General features: G+C 29.7%; 1 protein-coding gene across 1 annotated transcript in view; it reads left to right on the plus strand.

Moving 5' to 3' along the window:
* The window catches only part of LOC143249243 (transcription elongation factor SPT5-like), a 65839-nt gene extending 39541 nt beyond the window's left edge, over nucleotides 1-26298 (plus strand). The window contains 19 exon segments of the mRNA XM_076498743.1: nucleotides 958-1056; nucleotides 2070-2134; nucleotides 3153-3258; nucleotides 5782-5857; nucleotides 6223-6374; nucleotides 7201-7356; nucleotides 8329-8426; nucleotides 9488-9557; nucleotides 10090-10215; nucleotides 11472-11597; nucleotides 12685-12889; nucleotides 13096-13201; nucleotides 13999-14123; nucleotides 15355-15457; nucleotides 17689-17873; nucleotides 24252-24389; nucleotides 24541-24653; nucleotides 25217-25312; nucleotides 26059-26298. Of these exon segments, the coding sequence (XP_076354858.1) occupies nucleotides 958-1056; nucleotides 2070-2134; nucleotides 3153-3258; nucleotides 5782-5857; nucleotides 6223-6374; nucleotides 7201-7356; nucleotides 8329-8426; nucleotides 9488-9557; nucleotides 10090-10215; nucleotides 11472-11597; nucleotides 12685-12889; nucleotides 13096-13201; nucleotides 13999-14123; nucleotides 15355-15457; nucleotides 17689-17873; nucleotides 24252-24389; nucleotides 24541-24653; nucleotides 25217-25312; nucleotides 26059-26199 (2286 nt within the window). The 3' untranslated portion in view covers nucleotides 26200-26298.
* Nucleotides 26299-27741: the final 1443 nt, after the last annotated feature.

Consider the following 27741-nt stretch of genomic DNA (forward strand, 5'->3'; position numbering starts at 1 on the left):
GAATACAGAGGTCTCATGGTTGGTCAAATTGACTGAGCTTGTTTTGAGAGAGCTAGTTTAATACACAGTACAAATTAATTTAGCAAATCATTAATCTGCTGTTTTTTACAGTAACATTGGTATGTTGAAGTAATTGTAATTTCACTATTAAAAGCTAATTTAAAATATAATATTACTTGTTTTTTTGTGAGAATTTGCTGTTATTGTAATATATAACATACAGTTGGGTTCTTTTGTGATTCCTTTGCATTCATCTTGTTATTTTCTAAGATGGTTTTATGGTTATTTGAAATCATTCTAAGTTATTTTGCCCTAAGTTAATTGTGTGCATCAGTGTTTCCTAACCTTTGTTTGCTGCAGCAACCCCTTCAGTAGACAATGAACACTCATTTCCCCTTCTAATAAATTTTCAATATAAGTACTAAATAAGGACAATTATGCTCCATGAATGGACAGAAAGCATTTGATTGTACCAAAAACACACCCAAGAAATTTTTTGCTCAAACATGTTGAAAGAAAAACCCTTATTTATAATGGTTTCATTTTAACAAATGTCACTTTGAAACCTTAAAAACATTTTTGTCTGTGACCCTGCTACCCTCTCATGAAGTATACCAAACCTCTGAATTTTAAAAATGCTTACTAGGGGAAAATACTGCCCAGACTGGTAAATATTGGTACACATGATGTACCAAACCTTTTGGTGTTTTTTCCATATTGTTTTTATTATCAGTTTTTTAAAAAGAGCATGCACTGGTTCATTATGGTACTGTGTTAGTCACTGACTGAAAAAAAGCATATGATTATTTAAGTAATAATATTTGGCGATTATTTACATACTTTTAAATTGTTACAAACTAAACAGAGCATTGAGTATCTTACATTGTATAAATTGATCATTTGTTTCTATGTGCTGTTTAAAAATTTAAATATAAATAATGTTGGATGTAATTGCAGGTGGATTATGTTGACACAGCCCAGAATCAAGTTCATGTGAAATTAATACCACGTATTGACTATACGAGACTTAGGGGTGCTCTTCGAGTTCAACAGAATGTAAGTATGCCTACAGCTAATTATAGTACACATGATACCTAAAGTCTGAACTTGTGTGTATATACATATATGAGTGATCAGTAATCTTCCTGGCTTGATTGTTATTGGGTGTTATTCATAAGTTTAATAACATGCATGGTCTTATTTTTGAAAGATCTGTTGTTAGTTTCACATATTTTATAAATAGAAGTAGTTGAAAGAAAATAGCAAAGATGAGGCCTTGCAGAGATTTTAAAATTCCTAGGATTCATAGAAGATGATGTGTATCACATGGAAGGTCCATGAAAATTTGTTAAAAATATGAGTTAAGTTGGTGTATGTGTGAGCTGGGAAGGAGGTTTTAACATGCTTTTTTGCCACCCTTTAATCTCGTTGTATGGGGGCAAAATTTGAAGAGAAAAATTACATACATTCAAGAACTTGTGATCAAGGTTGTGCCATGATGGTCCATGATGTGAGGTACATAGTTTACCCTACCAGGCATTTTGTTTGGGTTATGTGCAAGTTTTTTGTCCCATTTTGTATTTTATATTTTATATTTCTGGTTTTGGTGAGAAACTTAAAGAATTTGCAATAGCAAAATTTGAAAGGAAATTTCAGATTTGTGTTAGCTAGTTTCCCCCTTTCCCTGAAAACTCATTGATATCATATGATAGAGCCTTTATGAGGTTCTTAAATAACATTAGAATAATTATAAAATTGAGATTAAAATCATAGTGTTAGATAAAAATTATACTTCAATTCTTCATAGCAAGTACAACAACTGAATTTGAGAATCTTTTCTTGCTTGTAGTTAAATACATTTTTATGTAATTATAAAATAAAGATTTTTATTCCCAATAGAACTAGAAGTAGTAGTCGATTTTTAACAAGTGATTATCTTGACATTTATTAATTCATTCATCTAATAAAGCTACATTTGATTATTTCTGTTGAAACAAAAAATAATATTTTTGTTTTTGTATTAATCTTGTTTGAGTTTTTTTTATATTTAGTCAATATTTTTCTTTCAGGAACCAGAGAAGAGAAAGAGAAACAAGCGACCACCAACTAAGTTGTTTGATTACAGTGCTATCAAGTTAGTGTTGTGCATAAAAGTATTTAAATAATTATGTGTTAGTGGATTTAACTTTATCTGATATTCAGATAATAAGCTCATGGTAATAAAAAATGAACAGTATAAATTGAAGACATCATTAATTTATTTTGTTACTCTTACTTATTTATTTAAATGAAACTAACTATGAATTTGCAATTTTTGTGGTAGAATTTAAGGACTTCTAACTAGCTTGGTTATGTTTCGTGGGAAATATTTGTACATCAAAGGAATCTTTTCATATTCAAAACAGTTAATGAATGGATTTAATCCCAACCCTCAAAGATATGAGCTTCTGTAGGCAGAAGCACTTGTCAGAAGGCTTTGATAAATGAAATAGACTGAGGTTTAAAAGCAAACTTTAATTTTTACATTTTGTTTTTGACTTAGCAAGTTGTGAAAATGATGATTAGTATGTTAAGAGAAAAGTAAAAACAATTTTTTAAAAAAAGTAACACACTAAAAATATCATAATTTATTTCCAGAATTACGTAATTGAAATGACTGTATTCACTGTATGGTGGGCCTGGCATGGCCAGGTTGGTTAAGGCGTTCGACTCGTAACCTGAGGGTTGTGGGTTTGAATCCCGTCGCGCCAAACATGCTGGTCCTTTCATCTGTGGGGGTGTTATATGTGATGGTAAATCCCACTATTCATTGGTAAAAGAGTAACCCAAGAGTTGGCAGTGGGTAGTGATGAATAGCTGCCTTCCCTCTTGTCTTACACTGCTAAATTAGGAATAGCTATCTCAGATAGCCCTCGTGTAGCTTTGCGCGAAATTCAAAACAAAACAAACCTCTGTATGGTAGTTATTAAACTATATTTAAAGCTGTGTTTTTGTATTACCATCAACTCGATATTCTCACATATGTTGCATACAATAACCTACTGGTTTTGTTTATGAAAAATAATTGCCAATGTTGGTTTGAAAAACACCTGAATGGCCTTGACTGAATAATTAAATATTCTTCTATTAAAAACATATTTTTCTTATTTTAGAGCTATTGGTGGTGAGGTGACAAAAGATGGAGATTTTGTCATATTTGAAGGAAATCGTTACAGTAGCAAAGGATTTCTTTACAAAGCTTTTGCAACATCTGCAATTGTAAGTAAACAAATTTAAAAGTTAGTATATTACTTTTCAGCACTTGTCATTTTTATATATGATGAGCAAATTAATACATTTTGATGAAAGAGTAATGCACTCTTATTTTATTTAAATGTAATACAATAGTTATTGGCTTCACTTTGTTGTTGGTTGTTTTTGCATATCTTAAACACTGATTTGCAGTCAACACCGAGATGACCCTGTTTAATTCCTATAGAATATCTCAGACAATCATACAAGTTATTAATATTTTCATTTTATTAATTATGCTTATAAAATAAGAAAAAAACACTTTGATATACCTTAATATAGGTGTTGTAAAGGCTGCATCATGATTGTTTTTGACCTCTAGTGTTTATTCACCATGATTGTTGTTTGAGGTAGTTTCCTACATGATTGTATTATTTTCTTCAAAGGTATCCACAGGTGAAATTCATTCCATGTATTGTGGAACATATAACATGAATAACAGCAAAATGGACATTAAATTGTCCAAATTCATCTCTCATATATTTAAACACAACTGGTATGGGTAGAGAAAGCACTAATAGAAGAGAGAACAGTGTTTCGACCTTCTTCGGTCATCGTCAGGTTCACAAAGAAAGGGTTACTGACCGGTAGCTGACCACATGTTTGAAGGGAGTTGTGTAATTGACTGTAGGAACGTAGAGGGTGTGTTTAGATGTTGGATATATTTATTAATATAGGAATAATGGTGTTCCTTTGTATTGGTTTATGTTGGGCTTGAGTTGTTGTACAATGAGGCTTCTTTAATTTTGCATTTCTTTGTTTGATTCTTTATTATTTCTATGGTTATGTTGTGTTTATTTGATTTGCAGTGTTCAAAAACGTGTGAAGGTGACTTTTTGTGTTTTTTGAATCTGGTTTCCATTTTTCTATTTGTTTCTCCAATATAGAAGTCATGGCAGTCATCACATTGTATTTTATAAATAATGTTGGTATGGTGTTTGTCAGTGTAGTTTTTACATAGTATAGACCTTAGTTTTGTGCCTGTGTTTTGGATAAATTTGGTATTAACTGGGATATCATATTTTGTTGCTAGTTTTTGCCAAATGTTGGTTATTTTTCTGCTTATGTCGGGAATATATTGTATGCAGCCGTATATGGTTTCATGATTTTTAAATCATGGGGTGTGTTTACTTTTTGATTTTGATTTTTGTCTAGCTGTGTACATATAATGTTTTCTACGGTTTGTGGAGGAAACTTGTTGATAAATTATTGATTTATTTTGTCTAATTTGTCATTAATTTTATCTGATGAGCATAGTTTTATGGCTGTGTTTATTTGGTTTCTTGGTATGTTGAGTTTTTGTTTTCTTTCATGTGCTGAGTTCCAAGGAATGTATAGTTCAGTATGGGTGATTTTTGGTGGATTTCTGTTTTAAGTTGTGTATCGATTCTTGTAAATTTGAGGTTAAGAAATAATGTTTGATTGCTTTCTTTCTGTTCACATGTGAAGTTAATGTTGGGATGTATAGAGTTAATGTGATTGAAAAAATTAACTGTTCATTCTGTTGATGTGAATTCCATAATCATGTCATCCACATATCTGTACCAGTATAGTGGTGGATGTAATGCTGTGTTAATTGCTTGTGTTTCAACTTGTGTCATAAAAATATTGTTTAGAACTGGTAATACTGGTTTGCCCATGCTTAGACCATTTGTTTGTATATAGTTGTGGTTGTTGAACGTGAAGTTTGTCTTCATCGTAGTGAATTCTATGAGGTTTACTAATTGGTTGCTGGGAATATCTATTGATAGGCTAGGGTCTCAGATATAGAGGCTTCAGTGGTTGGGACTTCTGTAAAGAGGGATATGACATCGAAACTGGCCATTAAGGCTTTACGATTAAGTTGATTAAGGTTAGATTTGAAATTAAAGGAGTCTTTAATGAATGAGCTGGCTGATGTTACATATTTGGAGAATGCCTATGCTATGTATTTACCAAAATTGTAATTAAATGATTCATATGTGGACATTATTGGTTGTAGTGGACAATCTGGTTTATGAGGTTTGGGGATACCATATATTTGTGATGTGTGCGATTCTATTTTGCGTAAGTAGGAATAAAGTGTTTTTGAAATTGTGTTGGCTTTTTTCATTATTAGTAATATTTTGTTTAGTTGCATTTCGTGTGTTTTGTGTGTGAAGTCCTCTTCTTTTTTTTCTGACAAGGTCAAAATATTCAAACAGAATCGTAATTTTCATGAATTTTAAATAATAAATATGTCTGTGTATGAAAACAAACTTGTGTTTGTTCGCAACAGCACCCACTATGGGCCAAATGTAAGCATTTACTCTTACTGTTGACTCCATAAATTGAGAGTGAGAAAAATTACAGTTTTGTATTTTTCAATACTAACTCTGATATTCACTTTTTGTCACTAATTTTTGTCAATTTTACTTTATTTGGTGATGTGGTTTTAGTATTTATTAAGATGTAAAGTTAAAAGGTTTTGAAAGTGCATACATTATCTTTTCAACATTTTTTTACTTCTAGATTGCTGATGGGGTCAAACCAACACTATCTGAACTGGAAAAGTTTGAAGAACAGCCAGAAGGATTGGAACTTGAGTGTATTGTTTTATTTAATAAGTGAACTTAGTTTATATTTGTGCCATTTAACTAACTCTTATCACACCAAGTGTAATATAATTTCTGTTATATTGGATATTAAGTTGTAAACATTTAAATATTACTTGAAACATAAAATTTTTTATCCTTTGAGTTTTAAAATTATAAACACATACCAGACTTTCTACTGTGAATTATTTTCAGTTGGATCACAGTGTATGTTAAATTTTTATTAGTCATTTAGAAAGCAAGCCTTATGTTCTATTAGATAAGTTGGGAATATACTGATGAGATATGACTACTGAATTGTTTTCATGGCTGCAGCAGAGCTTATACTATGATTTTTACTCAACTCCTTTTGCTTTAGTGGCTGAGAGTAAAAAAGAAGATCGTGGTCACAACTTTTCTCCTGGGGATAATGTGGAAGTGGCAGAAGGAGAACTGATTCACTTGCAAGGTAAAATTGTCAGCGTAGATGGCAACAAGATAACTATGCTACCTCGCCATGAGGATTTAAAGGTATGTGTATCACACATTGAGGTTTTTATATTTTAGGTTTTGTTTATAATACACTATTAGTCCATAAGATAATTTGCATTCTGTTGAAAATATGCTGTGTAACAGAATCAGTAAGCTCTAACAGTAAGTGGATAATGTGTTTTTGCAATTATTTCAAACCTAAGTTATTATTAATGAAGTTTTTGTTTCACTGCCAAAAGTATATATTTAAATTCTAAAATACATAAAATTCATGTTATGTGGCCTGATTTTAAGCATGTATTATGTAAGATACATATAGATATTTCATAGAAATTTTTGAAATGAAAATAATATTTTTCATTGTTTTTATAGATGATGAATCTAAGCATGTACTGTGTAAGGGAGATTTTATTTCAGTGTCACTTTTATAACAGAAGTTTTTAAGTACTGTATAAATACAAGTGTAACTTGAATATGTTTTAAAAATACTATGTTAAGTCTTCATTATATTGATCAAGAAAAAAGCTGATTTGTAAAACATTACACTGGCTAATTTTCACAATTTTAAAAAATGTGTGCACCTAAGTTCCATTTTACACTGTATAATGTAACTTGAGAAAACATAACCTTGACTGTTAAGTTAGTTATATTTCAAAATACAATTTTTTGTGTGTGTGAAATCCTAAGCCATATTTAATGTGTTTTTGACAATATTTTTTGGATATGAGTATGTATGAAAATTTTATAAAGTATCAAGACATCACCATAAGTTATTGTACAGTTTTAAAATTAAACGTGAACAAACTGTAGCAGTCATCATCAGTTGAAGATTAATTATTTTTGTTTTTATATTACTTTTGTGAAGGATCCATTAGAGTTTCAAGCACATGAATTAAGAAAATACTTTAAAATGGGAGACCACGTGAAAGTTATAGCTGGACGTTATGAAGGAGACACAGGCCTGATTGTTAGAGTTGAAGAAAACCTTGTTGTTCTCTTCTCAGACCTCACTATGCATGAGGTAGGTTTCTGGTCAGATGTTTTAATTTATTAACTTTTATAATGTATGTATTGTGTATAATACTTGGTAAAAACAAATGGAGTTGCTAGAGAGGGAATAAACTGCAATTATGTTTTTGATACATTCTGGAAACATTGATATAGGGTGCTTTAAAAAAATGTTTACACTTATGTGGGACTATCGAGAGTGGATCACAGTTGAAAACTTTCTGTATTTGTCGCAAAACACAGTGGATGACTGAACAACGTCCATTCATGCAACAACCTTTCATCTTTGCTCCAAAGTCAGTCTCGTTGCCATTTCAGTCAACTGCAAGGGAAAGAAAACATTCTCAGAAGTGTTAACATTTTTTTGAACCACTCTCTATTATCACATCATTGTAATGATAAATTGAGCTAAGTTCTTCCTTATTGATATTGTATGATTTGGTTCAAAGCTATTACAGTATATAAAAGGATTTTTCACCATTGAAAATTAAGAATCATAATTTGATACATTGCAATAGTCCAGCCTTGCCAAGAGACCCTTGGTTACATATGTATTTGTGAGTTTCTCAAAACATTTATATGTAATTTAAATGCAAACTTTGTTCTAATGGGTCTGCTAAAATGTTGTAAAACTATGATTTTTTGGTTTTTAACACCCCTTCTCCATTTGTGAATTGATATAGTAAACTTGCTGCAAAGAACAGAATTAAATTTAAGGGTGTATTAAGAAACGTTTTTCTCCTTATTTAACATAGCTAGTACCAAACTATAAAATATTAAGTTTGATAGGAAAAAAAGAAGAAGAGAGATTTGAAAAAGTTATTTTTTTGTAAATCATTTTGTAAGTAACCTACGTAATCCAACAATTCACTTACTAGTATTACAGTACAACTTGTTTTAAAATACTTTAATGTTACACAAAGGTTTCATACTTACTAAAGCCATTAAATAATGTGAATTTGTATTCATGCCAATTCTTATTTAGCTGAAAGTTCTTCCTCGGGATCTCCAGTTGTGTACAGATATGGCCACTGGGGTAGACTCTCTTGGTCAGTTTCAATGGGGCGACCTTGTTCAACTAGAGTAAGTTATCTTCTTGTAGTTACAGTATGAGTAGGATGTTGTGTTGGAGGAGTTGAGCCTTAAACTGTAACATAACTCCACAAAATGACTTAAATGCATTCTAAGTTAATGTTAATGAAACTACAATTTGTTTTAACCTATCATAAAAATAAAATTTTTGGATTAAATATTCACTGTAGTTACATGTAATATGAAAAAATATAAAACTTGTATTTCCGTTGTAATAATAGTGGTGTTTCAAATCTACAGGTTAAACTGTGATCACACTCATAATTATCTGTGTGTGATCTCTATTAGGATTGATGTCTTATTTGTAGAAATTTTACCAAGTCTTCTGAAAAAAGTGTATTATCTTTGAAAAGAGAAATTGTAGCATTAATGTGGTATAGAAATCCCAAATGGTGCTAAGTTGTGATAAATATTTCTTTTTTTTCATATATAACAAATCTGTTGTTTTTTATTAGGTTTTATTAATAACAATTTTAATTAACAAGTCATTTTCTTTCAGAAATATTTTTGCATTTGTTGGTAGATTTTTTACAGTAGTTATGTGTATAGAAAATTTTCTACAGAAGTTTAGTATTTTTGATTATGACAACATCTGTTGTACAAAGTGAAATAATGTATACAGTGTTTGAACTGTCTTTTTCTTGTTAGGTCAAGTTATTAACATGTGCCAACTTCAATAAAAGATAGGATTTTATATTTTAATCCATAATATGTATTTTTGCAGTGTGCTTTTGACATATTACGTAGTAAAGCCTATTTTTTGAAAGAAAATTATTGTTGAAATAATTAACTGCTACCTGTAGTAAATAAAAGTTTTATCAAGGTTACATTGTGAAATAGCAAACGGATAGGATAAAATTAAAAATATAGGCATCATCCTTTGTCCCTAATCATTTTATCTAGTTCTGAGTTTTAATTTTTTTTAACCTTAACATGACTGACAGAATATGTGAAGTTACTGATTTCTGTTGTGAAACCATATTAAGATTATGTTCTTTAATATGTTAGTTTTCTAAAGCATTTTAGTTCTGTTTTAATATTTTTGTCTGTAGTGCTCAAACAGTTGGGGTGATAGTCAGACTGGAGAAAGAAAACTTTCAAGTTCTGAACATGCATGGAAAGGTATTATGAATGTTTGTTTTTTAAGTGTAAAGTAATAGACCAGAAAGTGTTATATACATTATAAAAATGCAGACCAAGAAAGTACCTTGATAAGTTATATGTGTACATTAAGACAGATCATGCTGCCATATAGTAAAATAGAGTATTTCTGTGTCTGAAATTGTTACTAAACATAAGATATATAATCTGGTTACATTTAAAATCTTGAACTTGAAATATTAACACTTAAATTATGTTACCTGTAGTGAATTAGTTGTATATGCAGAGATAGTGAGATGCTTGATACATAAAAGGAAATAGTTGCATTACTGTGGCATAGAAATCCTTAAAAGTGCTAATTTATGACAAGTATTTTTTTTCATATATAACAAATCTGTTGTTTTTTATTAGAATGTTTTATTAATAAAAATTTTAATTAACAAGTCATGTAATGACTACAAATACTTAATTACACTATAATCTCAATATAATAGTTATATTACTGTGTAATTCATAGGCTCATTATTGTCTTGTATCTTCCATGTTTTTGTAGCTTGTACATGTGAAACATCAGTCAGTCACCAAAAAGAAAGACACTAGAAGAGCAGTAGCTCTTGATTCAGAGCAGAACCAAATACAAGTTAGAGATATTGTCAAAGTTGTGGATGGGCCACATTCAGTAAGAATATTTAATAATAATATAGTTTTTATGTATTCTAAACAAGTATATATTATAGTGCCTTTTTGTACATTTATGAAATTTGGAAATATTTGTAACATTAAAATTTAAAATGTTGATAAGTAGATTAGATATAAAGAACATGGTGAACATTAATGAAAATCAAAAGATGCTACATTTTTCTTAAGTAATAGTTGAACCAGAGAGAAATAGTTATTGGGATTGACTTTCCACAGGTTACAGAGAATTTATTTGTAAATCCAGGAAAACAATTGTATGTAGTTGAGTGAGCACACAGGTCACCAAGTTGAGGAAATCTACATGTGGAACACAGAAAATGACTCAAGAGACAACTAATACAGCAACATATGAGACTATTCACAAAAGTTTTAATATTTTCACATTCAATAACATGAAGATTTGTACAGAATATCAGTATTCTTGTTAATTTTGCATTTAAAAAATAAATATCAAACCAATACGTATTTATTTGTTGCATTTTAATAATTAGAGTAATATTTGTGTAGATTTAGTGAAACTGTACAATATTTCAAGAAGGGATGATGTGATTTACAGTAAACTTGGTACATACTTTAAACATTTTTGTTTCTGTCATATAAAAAATTATATAATCATTGTTTTTGAAAAATTCAAGTGTTTGTAAAGTAGATTTTTACTTCACTCTGAAGGTATATATACATATATCCCCATTTTAACTTTCAAATTTTGGCATGCATCTGAAACAACTTCCGAATGTGTAGATCTAGTATACCTAGTTATCACTTTCAAAGATAAACTACTGAAGACAAACATATAGAACCATGCAGATTTACAAATTTTCTTACATATAATTAGATCACCTTGAAAATTACAAATATTTTTGTCTTAAGATAAACATGTTTTATTACTTATAATTTAAAACTTAGACATTTTGTTCAGTAGTGAACTATCTGATTCTCATTGTTTTTGAGAATGACCTTCAGCATTACAGTAAAGAAAATAGCAGTAATAAATGATACAGTTTTGTGATGAACTGATTTATTTAAGAAAGTACTTTTAAGTGCTTTGGGTTTTGTGCAGCTTATGCTTACACTTCATAGGATATAAATTTGTTTTACTTTAAATATTTTACAGCTGTTATTATGATTCAGAGATACTTAAAATGACTTTTTAGTGAGAATATCATTTGTTGAGAAACATATATGAAACATTAAGTAAACTTCAAAAATTACAAATAATACTTAAACTTTTCTTAGGGATTTCAAGGGGAAATAAAACATCTATATAGAAGCTTTGCTTTTCTGCACTCACGCATGTTGCTGGAAAATGGGGGAATTTTTGTTTCCAAGACAAGAAGTCTTTCACTTGCTGGAAGCTCCAGAGTAGGTAGCACTTGATTTATGAAGTTTCTAAACTTGAAATATCAAGATTTTAACACATGAAGTTTCAAATTCAGTAGCATTTTAAATTTTGTGATGTACAATATTTGATGTTTCAAGATAACTAACATTCAGAGCATCAAGCTCAATAACACTAAAATATAAGCTTTTATTATTAGCACTTGTAGGACGACTTTTAATAGTTGTTGAAGTTTCAAGGTTTATTAAAATTTCATCATATGTAGGTCATACATCTGTGGGGATTATTACTTGAATTTCCAGGTAAATTAAAGTGCACGTTCTTGGATAAGTAATAATTGAACTTTTAAAGTAGTTAACTTAGTATGGGTAATGTTATGGTTGAAATATTATTTACAAATCCAAAGTATAAGTTATATAAAGCTGATGATGATGTGAAAGTTCCAGGGATTTTTCATGGTAGGCTGTAGTGAAGGTAGAAAGTTCTGTTTAGTGAAACATCAATGAAAATGTTTAGTTCTAGAGTTTGATAATGTTTGAAGTTATTTGGTTGATGTTAAGAGTTTGAGGGTGAATCATATTTTTTAGTTAGACTAATATGTACCTGTGTAATTATTACGTTCTTCACATAAGTTGGTTTTATAACTGAAAACATTTTTTTCTAATTGATTAGTAAAAAAGGCTTAGTTAATTAACTTGAAATACTGTAATAGGGCATGATTTTGAATGAACAGGATTTTAAATAGTGAAAAATGACCAGCTAATTTGATTTTATGAAATCTAAGTTGATGTTAAAAGGGCTGTTGTTTGTTTATTGTGAAAACACTGATTTTATTTAGTGTGTGTATGTGAGAAATCTAAAGAAAGAAAAATTAGTTACTAAGTGTTATGGGTTAGTTGATAAGAAGGTTTGTTAACTAAATAGAAAGTTGAGCTTAAGTGACTCTTTGGAATATTTTAGTTTTTAAACTTGAATGGAGTGTACTAAGTCTATTCCCAAAATGTGTGTTTAATAGGGATTTTATAACTTTATTTAGATAAATATATAAAAAAAATTGTAAGTGAAATATCAGTTGAACATAAGTGACTTGTAATTTTTTCCACTTCTTAGCCTACTCCAGCCCCAGCAATGGGTGGATATAGTCCTCTTTCTCCCCGAATTACCAGCCCCATGCATCCCTCTGGGGGGGGACGAAGTCCAGGTCCTGGAGCTGGTGGTGGTGGAGGAGGAGGAGGAGGTATGGGCAGAGGACGAGGCCGTCGTGATAATGAGTTAATTGGGCAAACAATCAAAATTACCCAGGGGCCATACAAAGGTTTGTCGTTAGCTACATTTTGAGTGTTCATATAAGTAAATTTGAAGTAGTCAGTGTTAGTAGTCAGGGAAAATTAAAATTTGTTAGTAAACTAGTTCCTTAATATTTTTAATTATGTATTAAGTACATCTCATTATAATCAAAGTATTGGTATTATAAAGATTATTTGTTTAAAGTACTGCTAACCTACAATGTATTGTTTCCAGGTCATATTGGTATTGTGAAAGATGCAACAGAATCTACAGCTCGTGTGGAGTTGCATTCCAAGTGTCAGACCATCTCTGTTGACAGAACTAGGCTGGCTACTGTTGGGTAAGTTTTTGTTATTGTTACTGATTATTATTCTTTAATTAAGTATTATACACAATATTCTTCACTATTATTGTGCGAGTCAACTGAGCACAAACTATATAGTAATTGTATTTGTTGTTATTCTAAAGTATCAGCTAAACGTGAGGTTTTATAGTTCTTGTCATTCGTGTTCATTGTTATGCCATTAATTGTTTTAGGTATATTCATCACTTCTAATGGTACAACATGAGAATAGTGCACATTTCATGCCAGTTACTCTAGATTTTTCAAGATAAAGAACTATTGTAATTATATATATTTAACAAAATGAGTATATTCTAAATATGTTGGTTATAACTAAAAGATTTCATATTCTGTCTGATAAGATTCATTTAAGAAATTTCATATTTTTAATTAAAGTTAATTAATTCCTGTTACTCTATGAAATGGATGAATCTTAAGAGTCATAGAGTATTGGTATTTATTTAAATGTTAAAACAAATGCAGCAAAAAAATGAAATATGTTTAAGCTTGTTGAAAGCAACACTTCAAACTATGTATTGCTTATAATTATTCTGTTCTTTTGTAAGCTCTGCCTGAAAGGAAAGAAAGTAAAACGTAGTATGCATGAAGAGAAAATCATTTACTCTGTGAGATTTAATGTAGAAGAAAAAGAAATTTTCTTTTTTCAAAAAGTTTGAATAATCTTAAAAAGATTTTAAAACATTAGTGTCTAAAAAGTAAAATAGTAACTTTCAGTAGAAAGACTTTTAGGTTTGAAATGTTCATGAATAATGTTCATTTGAGTTCATTCACAGTGCTCCTGGAAAAGGTGGCAGTGTGTCTTCTTATAGTCGGACGCCAATGTATGGAAGTACAACCCCAATGTATGGTGCTGGCTCCAGGACACCAATGTATGGTTCTCAGACTCCACTGCATGATGGTAAATATGTTCATATTTTCATAGTGTAAATCAAGTGTAAATTAGAGAACATGCAGGAGATTAAATAACTCAATGCAATAGGGTATTATTATAATGAGGCAAACTTTGCTTGAAGGAGAAAGTAAAGCAGAAATACAAATATATAAAGTTAATTCAAACGATCTAGAATAAGTACAATAAGGTAAGGATTCGGTATACTTTGACTGAAAATTTTTTATAGTACTATCCAAATGTTGCATTAGTATAACAAACAAACCACGTAGCTTCTGTTGTAATAGTGCTTTTTCAGTCCAGTTGTTTTCCTGATTAGTACTAAAGTCATTATTCAGACAATATAACATTTGCTTGATGATTTATTTAAAAGTCAACATCTTCCATCATAAACTGCATGTACCAGATATTTGAAATTAATTTTATAAGAAGGTAATACCTTGTCCAAAAAGGTGTTACTTTCTTGTTAAGACTTTTAAAGTTTAAATGTAATCATGTAATTCTTGTAGTAACCGAAAGTACAATTTAAGAAACGTACTAATGCAGGGTTTTTTAAAAGTGTTCTGTTTCAAGGGTAAATAAAACCAAATTTAAAAGCAACAAATATTTTTATTTTTTGCTTTTATGGTTCATGTGTCACACTGTATTCTAGCCTACTTGACTGGCAAACAACACACTATTGTATGGTGGTGTGAGTGGTTAAAACAGGTGATGTCTCCAGGCAGGGGAAATTAAATGCTAGAAAGATAAACTGGATTATGTAGTGGTTTTGGAAGTAATCATCTGTGTAATTTTAAATGTTTCTTTACTTATCAATGAAGTGAACACTGCTTATTAAGCAGTGTGTGTGTGTGTGTGTTTTCCTATAGCAAAGCCACATTGGGCTATCTGTTGTGTCCACCAAGGGGAATTGAACACCTGATTTGAGCATTGTAAATCCATAGACTTACTGTTGTCCCAGTGGGGGCTATTAAGCAGTGTTATGTTCGTGTAGAACATCTGACTTATCAACAGATACAGATGTAATCCTTCCAATTTTAAATAGCTTTTAATAACTACTTATTTAGTATTCTTGTGTGATGTGATGAAGAATATATGAATTGGAGATAGTACTAAAACAAAACGTTTTGACATCAACATTTCTGAAATTATATGAAGCCAATAATAAAATTAAATTAAATGTATGGACAAGCATCATAAACCAGAATTATTTACTGATACATACATTTTTTTGTTTTAGGTAGTAGAACTCCACATTATGGGAACCAGACACCTTTGCATGAAGGTAGCAGAACGCCGAGCCATGGAGCGTGGGACCCCACAGTCACTAATACTCCAGCCAGGTATAGTTATGTGTGGTTAAAACTTGCTAAATATTGTGATTTAACTACTCAGAAGAGACTTTTTTTCATTTATGCCAAAACATCAGCTATTTATAATATGTCTACTTCAAGGGAAAAATGTAGTAGTACTGTAATTGTTTGCTGTACTAATTATAGAAAATTCAATCTTTAAAAAAGCAGAAATGAAACTCAAAAAGCATATTAATGTTTGAAAATAATACAGGTTAGATAAACACCACTGTAAATGTAAAGGGTTTATTAAAGAACATTCTCTGAAAAAATGCTTATTATAAAATTGGTTTAATCCCTTTTGCTATGGGTAGGTTAGTGTGCATGTCATGACCCATTACAGAGTTACACTCAGAATTTAATTAAGGTACTTTATTATCAATGTACTTGGATAAAATTAGCATCAACATGTGGGTAATAAATGAAATTTTAGTATTATACAAGTTTTAATTTTATAAAGAAATGTCTAAGTAAATCCTCATTTTCTTCTAATATGAGAATTGTAACATCTGTTCTCTAAATCTTTCCCTTCTCTAATTTATCTGTCTCCTCTGAAGTAGAGAATGTAATGTAATTACTCAATTTAATATAGATATTATTATGGTAATGTGTAATTTTTATAGCCTCCAGTCTTTGTTTATAGTCATAAACTAGAAAATTAGATTCATATAATGCTACACTGTTTTCAGCACAAAATATTGTTGAAAATGTCTTCAATTTGAAGGTTTATCTTGTGGTTTTCAGACTGAGTAACTGAGGGAACTATTTTAAGATTTTTTTGTTTAGGTAAATTATAATGGTTATAGGACATTGTTTTCTTTGTGTGTGTTGCTGTGCTGTGTTCTTGTATGTATAATTTAAGCAATAAAAATTATTTGGTGTACTAGTACTATCATTATAAAAAAGTAAGTTTAAATTTCATTAGTAACCAAACCTGTTAACCTGAAGATGACTTTTGAAGGTTGAAATGTTCTCTGCATATCAATAAAAGTGTTTATACCCATACCAGTTGTTCTGAGATACATTTTTATTTTAAGTGGTTTTTTTCATCATCAAGAAGATCAAATGAAAATACTGTATTTCTGTTTTTTATTTACTATTACAAAAGAACTAAAACACAAAAACTGGAAATTTATTAGGCTAGATAACATTAATTCTTAATGAGGTATACATGCAGGCAGCTTATGCGTTGCCTAATTCAGTACAATAATAAGAGCTACACATTTGCTGAGCGATTTACAATTTTTATGGTGAAGTAATTAGTTAGACATTGTTAAACAGGGCAATGAAACAATAAAATTAATTAAAAACAGGTTTAGATTGTTATAAGCTGTTGTAGATAAACAATTATGACTTTCTGTTATAATTTTCAGTCATTCCAGAAAAAAACATTTAGATTTATAGATTTATTTTGTATATCTTTATGGTGGTTTTATATCAGTCAAATATAGAGTTACGGTAGAGAAAATAACAGATAAAACAAGGATTTACTGAAAAAAAACATTAGTTGCCCACTTAGGATGTTTAGAGGCTATTTTTCAAACTTCATTTGCATAATGATAAATAAGAGTGTTTTTAATCTTCACATAAAAATCACTGGATGCAGCAGTCAATGCTCTGTGACTTTATATTCATTAATAGAAATACTTAATTAAAAAAAAGTGATTTTTTGTAAAAGAGACACGTAATGTTTACTGAAAGTTTGTTACATTTCTTAAAGATAGATACCATATTAAAAGTCAAAATATGGAAACTGATGTTTGTTCTCACATTGTCAGGCACATTGACCAACTTTACATGGAAAAATATTAGGAACATTTTTCATATTACTGTGATGCTGTTGAAGAGCCAGTCGCAAAGAAAATGTAGTTGAAATTATGAATTTACATTTGTCATTGGAAAATTAAATAATACCAATTATAAACAATAGGTTGGAAATATGCAGTGATATTTCATCGTGTTTCCATAGTAGATGTAATACTGAACATTATTAGTATGGGCTATATGTACTTATAGTACAGATAAGTAGATTTTGTGTGTTCTTTCAGTTTGTTTTTATTTGTTAAGATGGAATAATATTAACTCTGCATAAAATATCTAACAGTGCATTATATCACTAGTGAGACTCTAAAGACATTTATTTTCATACTAGTTTTGGATAAATGTACCTGAAATAAAAGTTTATTAAAGTATATTAAATACAATTGTATATGTATTTTCAGACACAATGATTTTGAAGACTACCATTTTAGTGAACCTTCACCATCCCCTGGCTACAATCCTGCCACCCCAGGTTATCAACCAGAAACTCCCCAGGGACCATATACTCCACAGACTCCAGGGATGTTTAGTTCTGATCATAATTATTCACCATACCAACCTTCACCATCACCTGTCGGCTACCAAGGTAAAGTACTGAAATTAAATGTGTCTCAAGAACCAGTAGTGAGAAATGCATTTAAAACAACATCCAAAGCTATCTTTCATAATTAATTTTATTGAGTTCCAAGATAACTGTCTCACTTTGGGCTTGGACTAATCTCATAACTATTTTGTGCTTGTTATAGTTTACATGCTATAATTTAATACACAAGTGTATCTTTTCAATTTTACAGATTATCAGCAAACATTACAAGGCTTTTATACCTTAAATATCAGATATTTTTTAGTTAAGTTTTAAGATTTTTAAGTAATATTTTTATCATGCATTTTTCTATAGTAATGTTGATTATCAAACATGTAAAGTAATTTTGATTTTATTATTAAAGATACTTTTATGCATCAAACACTTCAAATGTCCCATGCAACATCTTTATAACCTCCAAGTAATTATCATCAAACACTTTTTCAAATTTTCCCTGCAAAATCTTTATAACCTCCAGGTAATTATCATCAAACACCTTTCAGATTCTTCAAGCTAAACCTTCATAACTTCTAGGTAATTATTACTAAACACTTTTCAAATTTCCCATGCAAAATCTTTATAACCTCCAGGTAATTATTACCAAGCTCTTTTCAAATTTTTCATACTAAACCTTTATAACTTCCAGGTAATTATTATTAAAACTTTTCAAATTTCCCATGCAAAACATTTATAACCTCCAGGTAATTACTGTCAAACACTTTTGTTTTGTAAAAAGTTTATACTTTATTTGTTACTGTCCCTACTATATATCTTTACATGCTTGGTTGACTTCACCAACCTTGTGACTACTCTAAAAAATTAGGAAATAGATGTAAGTTATGCTTTTCTTCATTGTAGAATGACTAAAATTATAACATGAAAACACATAACAAACAGTATAACTATATATATTGACCTTTCAGTCATGTCTGGCTAACATGACATAAAAGTAAAAAATGCAGTCACATCACAGTTATTTTTTGTAGAATGTAGAATATTATTTCTTGTAGTTATGAACTTTGTACTTGTTTGTTTCTAGCTGGAAGTTGTTACATTTTATCAAATTTCACATGTGGAGGAAGTAAAGCAAAATTATTTTTAGGTTTTATGTATGCATTTTGAAATTTAAAAAAATCATAAATTGCTATATTAACACCACAAAAGTCCACTATAATTTATCAAGCTTGATAATTAAGCTGTATTTAGGTCTAAAAAATATGAAATTTTTGAGCTTGCTAATGTCTTACCTTATCATTTGGAATTTAGCATAAAGAGAAAAATTTTCCAGCACAAATACTATGCAGAATCTGAGAAAACCACTAGGGTGACTTTCTGAGCTTTCAGTTGGCTATACATGTCATTGAGTGAAGTAAATGTATATAAGCTAGTATTTTTAAAAATGGAAGAGGTGGGAAGACCCACCTTTGTTGATTCAATAAATATATTAATATTTCAGAAAATTGAAAGGATCGGAAGTTCTTGTTTTATATTCTAGCTTCTTAGTATCAGTAATTTGAGTATCTGATTTGTTAAAAACTATAGAATTAGTATTTTGACATCAGAAACATCTAATTTGAAACAGCACTGCATTCAACATACCATGTGACACACCAATTTGATACCAAACTTTTCATAAAGTAGTTTAATAAAACTTTTGTAATAGTAGATTACCTAAGAGCAATGCATCAGTGTCTAATTAAGTAATCTTTTAATCAAAATTACAATTAATGTCATGAAAATTATCATCTAATTGAAATTAGTTGTACTGATTATTACTATTTTCAGTTATTTTGTCAGTTGATTAACTGAAACTATGATTAAATTGATTATCATGAAGATAATCAAATAAATAAAGTTAAGATTTCCAACTGTTTACTCATTCTGATTATTTTAACTTATTAAAATATTCAAAATATTGCTATTATTTTTGTTTGTTTGTTGCTAAGTGCATATGTTTAGACTCTAGAAATTTGATTTTATCAAAGTTATTGTTTTAAACACACATTTCTTATAACAGATGTATTGAAGATTTGAGTTTTCATTCTTTAGAAGTTAAAATTCTGATGAGAAAAACTCTTTTTAATATTGTTGATGTTGAAGTGAAAATGCAAGTTGTCCTAATTAGAGGATTTGAGTACTGTTCCAATTGCCACTAAAATTTCTCATACTTTTGTTTATTACAATACTACTAAAATTACACTATGTAACACAAATTTTGTTCCTGGATAGTATGTGTTATTTCTTAATTACTATGTTGTAAAAGTACAGAAAATGTCCATTATTTCCTTCAAACTTTGCTCTTGTGACCTGCATAATGAAACTTGGAAATTAATCTATTTTCTATGTAAAAACGAGCAAATTTGCACATTGTCATGTACATAAGGTCTGAATGAAACAACATATGAATCAAGATGTACATGTATTTATACTAAAGTTATACAAAAATGAACAAAAATGTTTAGAAGTGACTAGTTGTTCAAGATTTGAGACTGTAATGTAAATCACTTTTATGTATCAGCCCCCAATTATAATCACAGCAATAGACTTTGTTAGACCAAGGTCTCTGGTCAAGTCATTGAGGTCTCTTTGGCTGGGGTAGTATGGGTTTCTCTCATCAGCTGCACCTCTGAACTTACAATCTGGATCTTCAACGTCTACCTCCTCTTCTGAGGGTGGCTGCTTTCTCTCTGGTAGGGTGGGTACAGGGAGCTCAGGGCAGTGTGGGCACTGATAGAAGGTCTGGATACATTATAGCAGATGCATTCCTTGCCAACCCGACATTTGAAAGGGTCCACCATACAAAAGTAGCAATTGCTTTGAGTGGTCAAGTGGGTTCATGCCAAATTCTTGGAATAGCTAACTTCATGACTCTCTTTTCCCCTCTATACCATCCTGCAAAAGAGCAAAATAAAATTATTATGAAGAATAAATTTATTTCATCCATAACTAATGTGTGAGAGGTTCATGCAAAATATTTTGTGATATTTTTTCTATACTATTGGAAATTAAAAAAAATAAGATATTTAAATTTTAGAGTTTTTTTTGCAGTGCTTGCAGGTAAAATGAGGTGCCAAGGGTTTGTCTTGATCCTTGAGAGACATGCCGAAATATGCGTTGTAGGCTTCAAACATTTTAGCAGATACTGTCACAGAGTAGTTTTTTGCTCTTGTCATGATAAATTGGCCACATATATAGCAGAATGCATCTGGAGAATGCTTGCAGCTTCTTGATGCCATCTCTGATAAAATCAGATAGATCTATCTGTTCACTTAGGCAGCCAGAACTAAACTGAAGTGGTGAATGGTGAGCCCCTGTATATAAATATTACTTTGGAAAGTTCTTTAAAATTCTCGTAAGTTCTACAACATTCTAGAAAATTCTTGTATGTTTGAGAAAATTCTCTATCAGCTACTCAGCACTGAATCTACCTAAAATGTTGAAATTTCATTACCCAGGTCACAAAAGCAAAGTTTGAAGAGAAAAATAGGTCTTTCCCATTTACTTTAGGTGTAATCAATTGGGAAATAACAGTTTCTGCTCAGGAACAAGAAAAAGTAAAAATTTTGAACTGCTCACTAGAGAGAAGCACTTGTCACCAGTTGTTTGGCTGTGTAAATGCTAAATAAAAATTGACTTAATTTTAAATTGTTTTATATTTCTAATTGGATAACTGTATTGTTAAAGCTGTAAAAGTATGTGCAGAGGGGAAGAGTCCAGAGAGTCTGAATCTCAACCCTATCCATTCTGTCAAAGAAGTTAATTACTGTATTCTTTCATGTTGTTTAATTAAGCATGGATCTCTACTAGTCCAGCTAATTACTGTATTCATTTTTTCCCCCAGAAATTATTAGCTATTATTTAATGTTGTGTAAGCAGGAATGAATCTCGGGAAAGGATGGTCTGTGGCCCTCTCTGTAATGATGAGAAACCCACTTGAAATAAAAATGTATCTGAAGATAGTTGGTATGGGTATTAAAACGTTTTATTAAAATAAAGCAGAGAACAACATTTCAACCTCCTTTGGTCATCTCTTTTGTTAACCTGAAGATGACCTATGAAAGTTAAATCATTGATCTCTGCTCTATTAGTAAAAAGTCTCTGGGTTTGGAACCCAATGTTTTTCAGAAATTAATAACCATGTTTATTTTTAACATTGAGTAAGCAATTATGGATTCAGGGGAGAGTTTAGTAATGCAAAACCACCTCTACTAATATTTTTTAGAAATTCATAACTGTATTATGTAATGTTGTATAAGTAGATGCATACCTAGGGAGTGAATTCACCACCCCAAATATTAACGTTTACTAATTATATGAAGTTTTTCTTAATATTGTTATAAATAATTATAATTAAAAGATTTAAATGTTTTTTCTAACTTATTTTTTATTAATCACATTATTAGAAATAAAGAAATAAGCTTTGAGCATTACAGTGAATAAATTATAACTTGTTATGGTGGGAATGCCTTTACCAAGCTGGTGAAGCATATTTGTAGTTAATTATATTTGTCATATGACATGAGTATAAAACAATTATGGTTTAATTATTTTAATTTTGCTTAACTTTAAAACTGTATAGTCATTATTGATTAATCTAAAATATCATATTGTTGAAGTGGAACTTTCTTATTTATAATATAAAATATTGAAAAGTAACAACACAGCTGACCTTTAAAAGAATAAGTATTATACTGTCATTGTAAAAATTAAACATTGCTACAGGTAATGTGGAGAAGTTAAACATCATTATTACTCATTAACATAATATTATGAAATTATCTGAATAGATTTTCTAGTTATATTCTTATACTTTCGCTAAGGGTTTTCATGCTCTGTAAGATAACCTATAGTGAAAGTTTTATTTTACAAAATAAATTGATGTGATTCCTAGTTTTATGTTTGATGTTAGATCTATGTTAGTCAATAAATACTGAGTTTTTACTTAGGGTAAGCACTTGTTTACCTAATAAATAAAACAAGTTACCATTATTTACTTCTCATGGTTTATTACAAAGCACTAGAGTAATTGTGATGATATATGTACTAATTCTAAGACCTCATCATTATTCTAAAAACACCTATATAAACATGTAAAACTATAATTAATTGTTTGGAATAAGTGTAGAAAAGTGTAAACAGTATTGTTCCTATAGGTGATTGAAAATAAAATAAATACTTTATTGTTCCTAAATATTAAGTAATACAGTGTTGCCTGTATGATATATTTTCATACACAAAGTTTAGAATCAAAATGTAACTTAAATATAAGTTATAATGTTTGAAGAGCAAAGGCAAGATTTCCTTTTATTTTTTTATTTCTTTGCTGTTTGATAAAAGTTTTTGAAATTTAAGTTTTAAGATTTTAAAGTCAGTATTACATGTTAATTCTAATTAAATTTCAAAGTTTTAACTCAAAAATATTTTAGAACCTATATTTTGTCATTTCATGAAATTTATTTGATATAATTCATGAAATTCATATTTCAGTTTTTATGCAGGTAAACAAAGTAACTTCTGCCTGTAAGCAAAACAACCCACTTATTAATGTTTTTTTTCCTTTTTAATTTTATCAAATTAAAGGTCTGACCATGGTCTACAAATTATTTTTATTAGTAGGTGTTTATTACAAATGAAAATAGAAGTAATAAAACTAACTATAATATTTTGACAGTTGTATAGCTAATTCAGACTGTCAATACCTGAAATACATTCAAAGTCTACATATGATACTGTAACTGAGAAAATTCTTATGTTGAACAACCTTTACAATGACCTGATAATACCCTTTCTTTCATTACAGGTGGTACATTAAAGTTTGGCTGTTATAAAGCTATAAAAGTACTTGCAATTGGAGTTTTTGTCAGTTAGTTGCAAAATCTTCTGGTTGTAACACAAATTAGTTTCAAAAGTAAAATGTAATGTAAGGTTTTTCAAAAATTGTGCAAACACACTGCAGTGTATGTTTTTAAGTACTATGCACTTCTGAATTTAAGAAATAGTTAGAAACTGATGGTTTCAAAATTATTTACTTCTCTTTTGGTGTTTGTTTTCATATTTTTCATAATTGCATTGATTTCAACACAATATTCATACACATAATGGTAACTAAAATATAAAAGTATCATATACCCAGAAAACTTCAGAATTTAAAAAAAAACCACATCATTTCAAGTAACAAATATTGCATGTTCATTTTATCAAAATATGTAATTTCAGAGGGGGTATCACAAAATACAAGTGTTTGAAACAAAATGCTGTGCAGAGAAAGCTTCCACCTGTATGCGATATATATATCAAACTTGGTGTACCAAGTAATTTTTAATCATGAAATGATAACTCATGAAAATTTATTAAATTTACATGTTTTTGGTCTTGTTTTAGCTTCACCAAGTCCTACTGGATATATAGGAACAACCAGTCCTGCAGGGCTTCAAGCTACTCCATCTCCTACAGGCTATGGCTATAGTCCAATGACACCTGGTGCTTCATCACCATTTAACCCACAAACACCAGGCACAGGTGAATTACTTTCATTATAAGAGGAATAGGTTCTGATAGATTTTCTTAAGAATTTTGTGTATTATATATTTCTACTACTATGCAGTTGTGAGCTCAGTTTCAGTAGCTATTGTGTTATTGTTAATTTTTTTTTGTTATTTCTGCTCCCCAGGTATGGAACATATATCAGTAGAGTGGCAGACAACAGATATTGAAGTAAGAATACGAGAAACTCATGATGATGATGGCCTTATTGGTCAAACAGGCATTATACGAGGAATTTCAGTAAGTAGATCTGTATATTTATGAACAATGAAGTCTTCATATTTTTACACAGTTTTATGTATTTCTGTTGACAGAAAACATGATTAGCAGTTTTGTCTGTTTTCTTAATTTTGAACCACTTTTTTGGACTAAAATCAGCAAGAGCAGCACTTTTAATTAATAATCAAAGGTTGTTCTGAACAGAAGGGTTTTATTGGAATCCTGTTTAAAGGATTAGGTATGATTGGTTTGAAATATAGTTTTATTGGTGTGCAATCAACTTTTAAATATTTAAAAAATGGTCACTCTTCCAGTTAGCATTTTGTTCTTTTGTATTCTGAAAAGGGTATGACTGTTATAGGTATATATATATATATATATAATTCAAAACTTGAAGAAACATATTTTATCATAAAAGGAAAAATCTAGGGAGATTTAATTTATGCACAAGTTTTCCTGTGTTTGATGAATTGAGTTAATTTGCTACTGTGTATTTGAACCTTGTAAGAGATTATCATCCATAGGCTATTTAGATGTTTTATGTTACATCCAAAACATCTGCTAATGTTGTGTTAACCTTTCAGGGAGGAATGTGTTCTGTATTCTTGTTGAGGGAAGACAGGGTTGTGAACATTCTCAGTGAACATTTAGAACCTGTAACACCATCAGCAGGAAACAGGGTAAGAAACTGGTTGTAGGATGTACATGTGGAATAAAGAAGTAATTCAGTGTGTGTTGTAGATATATATGTGGATGTGTGTTACATTTCTAGTATTTTGTTTCAACTAATATTTTAGTAAAAGGAGAAATGTGTGAATATATATAGTAATTTGTAATCTGTAAATTTTAAGAATTATTGTGTGTGTGTAGTTTTTGAGGACATATATTGTTTGTCTAATTTTCCAGATAAATATCACAGAAACATTGGTACTAAAAATGTGGCCTGTCTTGTCATTAATTAGTGGATAAAATTTTCAATATTTGAAGTCAGGTGTTGAATAATTTCAGTCACTGAAAATATGAAAACTTGAAAATATTTAATTCTTTATGATGGTGTTTTTAGAAAAGTGTTCAACAATCTGTTTATGTCATTGTGAACATTTAGTATGAGGCTCTAAACTTTGTAAGATATATTGGATGAAAGAAAACTTGAAGAAATTTTTGGAAATGCATGTTCAATAATTTTCATGTAAAATTTTAGAGTTTATGTATTTCCAGAAATTAAATATAATATTCAGCTATTAGTTATTTCACATTCTTAATTATGATTTAAAGTTTTGATAAGAATTTAGATAAAGACTTTGAAAATCATTTACATTTTTATAATTAGAGAGGCCAGTGAATCTCTGTGTGTAAACTGATTTTGTGAACTTCATTATTTAACAAAACAAAAAGATATATTCAAGTTTTACTTTTCAATTTCAAGGTAAAGGTAATCATGGGTGAGGATCGAGAAGCTACTGGCGAACTTCTCACCATTGACAACAACGAAGGAGTTGTGAAAGTTGATCATGGTGGCATCAAGATGTTGCAACTTCGGTTCTTATGTAAAATGAAAGCGGATTAAACTTTCCTATTGTTGGAAGACACATCATGAAAACTGTACTGTATTTTTGTTGTCAGAATACTTTTCTATATTAAACTTGATTAATGTGTTTAACTTAAACTTTTACTCGTTATTGTGGAATATTTATTGAACTCATTAAACATCAACATTCTGTAGGTTGATTTTTTTAAAAATGTAGTTTTTCTAGTAAATAATTTGATAAAATTCTGTAAAATACAACATAACTTACAGTATCAGCATCAAAAATATAAGAAAAACAACAATAAGAGAACACTCTTAGTAGTCATTGTGAATAATGGTGATTAAATGTCACAGGATAATAAACAGAACATTGCCATTAGTAGGTGTGAATAATGCTACTTAAATATCGCAGGATAATAAAAGGAACATTGCCATGAGTATGTGTAAATAATGCTACTTAAATATCGCAGGATAATAAAAGGAACATTGCCATCAGTAGGTGTGAATAATACTGATTAAATATCACAGGATAATAAAAAGAACATTGCCATCAGTAGGTGTGAATAATGCTGATTATGTATCACAGAATAATAAAAAGAATGTGTGAAAAATGCTGGTTAAATATCCCAGGATAATAAAAAGAACATATCTAGTTATCAGTATGAATAATGCTAATTAAATGTTACAGGACAATAAAAGAACATCTCCATTAGTAGATGTGATTGAATGTCACAGGATAATAACAATAATAAAGAAAGCATTGAGTTTCAAATATAGATAATGCTGATCATATCTCTTTAGGCCTGGCACATTTTGATTAACTTTACAGTTTAAGTAGAATTAGTATATCAATATTTAAAGTTTTCATCTATCACACAGTGTAGAAAGCTTCTATAGAAAAATTAATAGTGCTCATATAATATTGGGATAGTGACAGAATGTCTCTATAAAATTAATACTCACTCCTGGTTGGTGTAATGTTTTGTTTCCTGTTTAAATATTGTAGGTTTTAAGTAATCCACTTGTAACTGTTGATTCAGTTCAGATGAAATAATTGCATTTCATTTTTGAAATTTCATTTGAACCTTTAATATATTCCACATGATTTCAGTTAAACTGCCTCTAACTTGGCTGTAAGACACATTATTTTAAGAACTGAATTATAGAATATAACTGACAAAATGTGATTTATGAATTATTAATTGACACCAGAGGCTTCACTAGGCAATGGCAAACTAGGCCTGTGCACCATTTCTATTTGACAGTTCCCCTGTAGCCACCATTATTATCTTGAAAAATCAGGATTTATGTCATACTGAACTCCAAAATTGAATTTCAATTTAGTGAAGGTAATAAACAGATGTATTTCTTTCCAAGTTTAATATTATTAGCAAATGATTTCAAACACTTTTTAAATACTTTTCTTCCAAAATGCTATAGTAGAGTTTGATTTACATCCAGTATATGTTCTTAAAGTTTTAAATTTCATGAAGTGTTTCTTTACATCCATATCATTAATACGTTTTTCTTATCAGTGGCTTGTACAGGCTGTACATGCCATCAATCTCTTGTTGTGTTTTA

The sequence above is a fragment of the Tachypleus tridentatus genome, chromosome 4 (genome assembly GCF_004210375.1).
Source record: "Tachypleus tridentatus isolate NWPU-2018 chromosome 4, ASM421037v1, whole genome shotgun sequence".
NCBI lineage: Eukaryota > Metazoa > Arthropoda > Merostomata > Xiphosura > Limulidae > Tachypleus > Tachypleus tridentatus.